The sequence below is a fragment of the Marmota marmota genome, unplaced genomic scaffold (assembly GCF_001458135.2).
Source record: "Marmota marmota marmota unplaced genomic scaffold, marMar, whole genome shotgun sequence".
NCBI classification, from domain to species: Eukaryota; Metazoa; Chordata; class Mammalia; order Rodentia; family Sciuridae; genus Marmota; species Marmota marmota.
The window spans coordinates 18,615,704-18,621,703 of record NW_025999999.1 but is presented as its reverse complement, the minus strand read 5'-3'; the positions used below and the strand labels follow the sequence as shown (position 1 = coordinate 18,621,703).

At 35.8% G+C, this 6,000-nt stretch overlaps 1 protein-coding gene across 8 annotated transcripts in view; it reads right to left on the bottom strand.

Annotated features, from left to right (window-relative positions):
- The window catches only part of Atrnl1 (attractin like 1), a 708,669-nt gene that overhangs the window by 550,232 nt on the left and 152,437 nt on the right, over positions 1-6,000 (bottom strand). For all 8 annotated transcript variants that reach the window (XR_007349210.1, XR_007349211.1, XM_048807394.1 and 5 more), the window contains 2 exons: positions 5,502-5,715; positions 3,509-3,697 (listed from right to left, as the gene is read on the bottom strand). Coding sequence is in view for 6 of the 8 variants with exons in the window: in XM_048807394.1 (XP_048663351.1) it covers positions 3,509-3,697; positions 5,502-5,715 (403 nt within the window). In the remaining 2 variants the exon portion in view is untranslated. The remainder of the gene's footprint in view (positions 1-3,508; positions 3,698-5,501; positions 5,716-6,000) is intronic.

Sequence of the window (6,000 nt, the reverse complement as noted above, 5' to 3'; positions counted from 1 at the left end):
TATTTTATATATATATATATATATATATATATATAGATATATATATATATATTATATATGAAGCTAAAAGCATGAAAAAGTCATCATCCAAAGGTCAACAACTTGAAAAAATAATAGTTGCTTTAGTTCTTAGATTTTGAGCAAGAATGTCATCTTCACCCCTAGTCACAATTTTATTTTTTGGCATTTTTTTTAAAACTCAGTACAAATTTGCTGGTTAAAAGTACAAGAAAAAAATAATAATAATTGAAAATAAATTTGTTTTTCACAAAAAGCGGATCAGTGCCAGGTAAGTTCTACTTGCAGAAATAGGAGGTTGCCTTGAGGTAAGATACAATACCCTTCTTCCCCACAATGATGCACAGACCATATAATTAAAAAACTCTGCAACAAAAACAACCATTATAGTAGTGCTGACATCATCAGCACAAATGAAGCCTACACAGCCACAGGAATGGCACACATGACAGAGAAGATAACTCAGATTTCACTCTAAGTAACTTAGTTCTTAAGAGAATAAAAGCTTAGAAACTTTCATTTAACCTACCTTTTTTTTAAAGTGAAATATATCACACATATGGAGTAGAACATAAAGAAAAATGTGAGACTAATAAAGTATTATAAATAAACACTCTGTTCCTGTGCACAGCTTGAAAGTGAAACATTGCCTCCCTTCTGCCACTTCCCAGTCAGCACCCCAATCTTCTCCCAGAACTACCTACTACCTGACATTTATGAGAACAAGTCTGTGCCTTACTCTATTGCCACCTACATATGCATTCCTAAACAATACAGTTTAGTTTTGTCCATTTTTTAATATTATCTAAATGAACTCTATCCGTACCTAATCTTCCATGTTTGGCCTCTTTCACTTAACATCAATGTTTGTGGAAAGACAAAGAGGACCACTTAGGATAGGAGAGGCTAAAGACCATCTCATCTCCTCAATAGTCTCCAGCCCTGATAGTCAACTCCCCTAGCAGCTGGCCTCTAGTTATAAGATGATTTCTATGCTACAAAAGCTACTTCAGACCAACAACCCCTCAGTGTCTATACAAAGTCCCTAAAAGGAGATAGCAACAAGGAGCTCAACCTATAATATACCCAGATATGCCCATTCTAAGCTTATGACAAGAGCCTGGGAGAGAAGGTGTGTACAACTTCAGCTGGGCATTCTAGACTGTAGTATGTCACTTTTTTGTCTCTATAAGCAACAGTGGTACCCATAAGGAGTAAACACTGGTTTTTGACTAGATTCCTCAGGCAAGGAGCCATCCTCCCTGGGAATGACCAAAAGCCAGAACAAGCCAGTGAGTCTCCACCCGGCACTGTCTACACAGCTGACTCCCTCTAAGTGGAAAGATAAGTCATTCAAGCAAGAAGGGCTAATAATAACTACAAGGCCATGTTTTCCGGAGGCCACTAGATCCCAGCAGTGAGCAGACACTCACAAGCCTGAAAAAACAATAGAATAGATTCACCACCAAAAGAGATCCCAGAATTATCAAGTTGTTTACTGCTCACTTGAACAGCCTACCTCTTAAAAGCAAAATTTTAAAGCTCAGAAGGAGAAGAGAGGAAGAGCAGTGGATGGGAAGGATGCAAGCTCCTGCAGGGATGGTTGTCTATACCTCATCACAATCATGTTGCCACTGATGGCTTCTATGGAAGGAGTACAAAACAGCCATCAGTCTTACAAGAAAATCTTGAGGATATTTGGGAAATTTAGATGGAAAACTAAGTTATGGCCCACACTCCTAGAAAACCTTTAAGTGGCCCCATCCCAGCAGAAAGGACCAAAAGGAAGCTGGTGAACTGATACAAAACCCTGAACTGGACCTAAAAGAGTTGTAGGATGGGAGGAGAGGCAAGATAATGACAGTGGAGAACTGAGAGCTATCTTTAAGAAAAAGGAATTAAACTTGGGATAAAGATCTCCTAGAGAGGTTTCTCTAGTAGAGAATTGAAATAGTTTCTTCCTCTGTCCATTTAATAACTTTCAACCATGAACACATGCCTGAGTTTAACAGATACTGCACCCCAAGTAATTATCTGTGTCCCCTTTGGCTGAACTATAACTGCAATTGCTTTGGGGGCTGGCATAAACACACCAGTATATTCACTGAATGCAATCATTTCAAACTCTGCTTTTTACAGGTTTAAGTACTGGAAAAAAAATAAATTCTAAGGACTCTTGGTCCCTCTGTCTTGACACTCAGAATTTGAGAAATAGAAAACTGAGAAAGAATAAAAAATTCCTTTCATTTTATCTATGCCTGTTAATACTCAGCAAGTAAATGAATGTTTTGCTTTGTTCAAATCAAGGAGCCCTGGATGAACATAAATTTGGACACCAACTCTATCTCAGATAATTCTACAGCTACCTGTAGTGATGAAATGGTAACTCTTGGGCCCCTACAAAGCATATTATTTTTTAAAAAAATCTAGATCAATTATAAGATGGACAGTACTTATGAGTGGGACATGGATGCAACATTGAGAAGTGGGTGGCAGGAGCAGCAAGAGTTACCTTTTCACCTTTCTAATTCCGAATATGAACAGAACAATTAATTCAGGTCCCTATGGACAGGCACATTTTTGATCAGCCTCAGTATGGGAGACAGGATTATGGGAAGACAAACCATATTCTCTGTTAGCACAGTGCTAGCTAGGGCAAGGACCTTCTCCCAAGCAGAAGGAGCTGCACAGGTTCTGAACTCCCCCCAGGCCACCAAGTGCTATAAGAAGAGTGATGTAATTCCCTTGGCAGCTGCATTCTGATGCAGTCTATTTGGCAAGCAGAGCCACTCTCATAACCATAGGATACCCAGTATCAAAACTTCAGTCAGATGTATCCTTATCCTGTACTCCATATAAAATATGGGACCAGCAAGGGACAGAGCTTTCTCTTGAAGAGTAACCCACAGCAAGTCCAGCGCTTCTCTACTGTCATGACTCTCCATATGACACCAAGATTCTGCATCCTGCATTTGTAATATGTGTATCAACATTGATATTTTTTGATCAAAAAAAATGCTTATGTGAATCTAATCATAAAAAAATAATTAGACAAATACAAATTTACAGCCTTATAAAACAACTGACAATAAGATTCTTCAAAAATATCAAAGTCATGTAAGAAAAAGAAGACAGGAGAACTGTATTACATTAAAGGACACTAAAGAGGAACAACAAAGCAATATGTGATTCTTGAGGTGAGCATTGCCATGAAGTGTCATGTCACCTCCAATCTACACTCAAGAGTTCAGAGGGAAGAGACTATAAATGTGGCAAAATGTTAATTTTTAGGGAAAGATATTTAGTGGAATTCAAAATGATGATACAATACAAATCAGAGGCTAATACCACTAGCAGATTTTAAACATGGCTGTGACAATATTTTTTCCTCATTAGTTGAAACTTCCTAAAATGTCTTATTCCTCGTTCTGTCACAGAAATATGATTTATGTTGTTGTTAAATAAACAGTCACTCTAGGTAAACACTTACGGGAGCAGGTGGCAGTCTGCCACTCCAGACACTGTCCATATGGAAAGGAAATGATGTAGGCATTGGAGTCGACGCACCGCCTTGTACTGCTGCACCACATGCACTCCATGCCATTGCTTGTGCAGTTGGAACAGGACGTCCTTAGAGAGCATGGCTTTTTGCATGGCCTTGCATTTTGATTTGGGCTAACTGGAATAAATCAGCAATATAAGTATTTCATTAATTAAGTGCATTTTAACACAAATGTATGGGTTTCATTCTGTTATTTATGGAATGTTTCAATTAAACCAAGTGTGTCATCATAACATAATGTGATAAATAAAAATAAAGATGATATGTCAATACTACTTAAATTTACTATTAAATTTGAAAATCTGTAATTCCTGTAAAGTTTTAAATTCCTTACAAATAGTACCGTTCTAAAAATTATGAACAGTAATATAATCTGCAACCTAGTTTTTCTATGTACTTGATACTATACATTATTTACTTCCCCAGCCACAATTTTTTATGTAAATATTCCACATGTTATCACAGCAAACATCTTGGCAGTGAACATGTGTCTGACATAAACAAACAATAAAAATACAACTCACTGTAAAATGTCTATGCAAATACAATATTCATAATACCCTTAGGATAGTCTTAGGATAGTTATTATCTTTTTTTAAAAAGTAAATAATAAGGATATAGAGAAAGTAGAAACTATGCACTGCTGGTGGGAATGTAAAATTGGTGCAGTCTCTATAGAAAAGAGTATGGCAATTCCTTAAAAACTCAAACAGAATTACTATATGATTTAGCAATTTCACTTTATACTATGTACCCAAAAATAGTGAAATCAAAAACTCAATATTTGTGTACCCACATCCATAGCATCATTATTCACAATAACTAAAAGGCAGAAGCAACCCAAGTGGCTGTTGATGGATATACGGGTAAACAAAATGTGGCACATACATATAACGGAAATGTTATTAAACCTTAAAATTCTGACACGCTACAACATGGATGAACTGTGAAGACATATGCTATGCTAAGAGTAAGCTGCTCCCAAAAGTATAAAAACTATGATCTACAACATGTGATGCCTAAGTCTCAAATTCACCAAGACAAAACAATGCTGGTTTCCAGGCACTAAGCAGGTGGAAAATTGGCAGCCATGATTTCACGAGTTCAGAGTTGTGGTTTTGCAAAATAAGAATGTTTTGGAGATGAATAGGTGTCGATAGTTGTACAACAGTGTGACTGTCCTTAATGTCCTTAAATGTACCCTTAAAAATAATTAAAATGATAAGTTTATATTATACATATTTACCACAATAAATATGCAAAATTTTATAAGAAGTCAATATTACTTTCTCACTTAATGAAAATCTATTTCAAAAGATACAAATATTTCTGTTTACTTGACAACTAAAACATTTATCTATAAGATTAAAAAGTCTCAATCATTAGTCTTAAAGACAAATCTTTCAAACACTACTATGATAAATGTAAACGACATTAGCAAATTAAGAGATTATTACTATACTATAACTACAACCATATATTCATAATCACACTATTTTAGTAAATAGATATATAAAACAATATAATTTTATTTTTAATTAATGCTGAGATAAATAACAATAAGTGGGGAATGTGGATAAAAATAAATATCAGGGAATCAGTGTATCATAAAAAGATGGTGTGAATTACTTCAGATTATACCCTGGAAAAAGGTGGTGCACAGAGGGCTTGAAATGCATTTTTAGCCCAGTGTGGTGGTGTATGGCTATAATCTAGACTCAGAAGCCTGAGGCAGAAAGATCAGGAGGTCAAAGCCAGTGAGGCCCTAAGCAACTCAATGAGACCCTGTCTTCTAAAGAAAATACAAAATAAGGCTGGAGATGTGCCCCTGAGTTCAATCCCTGGTATTCATCCTCCCTACCCCCCAAAAAAGAAAAAAAAAAACATTTTTAAATAAATGCTAATTTTCAGGAATACTTACCAACAGGTTTTTCACAGACAAGTCCATCTGCCATAGATGTGCAAGGATTTGCTTTTAAGCCTGCGATTGAAGCCCTTTCTAGGTATGCACAGAATCCAGAATCATTTGGTTCACCAGGAAGCCACTGTAAAGTCGTATTTGTAAAAGGAGACATGTCCTCCCATCCCCAGTAGGATATATTGATTTTGCGCAAGCCTACCCAAGGTGACACTTTCTGTAAACAGGAAAGAGGCATTTTTAAAAGTTAGATGTAAAACTACTGACTCGTGTTCTTCATCAAATAAAAATATGATTTCAATTTAAAATTACACTGGACAATATATAGAACCACCTGTGTAGTAGTCAATTTTAGTATCAATAATAATTAATAATCCTGGCACATTTTAGATGATGTAGAATAGAACACTATTTTAAGTATAGTTTTATTGTTTATATACATGTTTAGGGTCATTTATTTAGCCTTTATGAGTCTGTTTTCTATGGAATAGGGGTATAAATA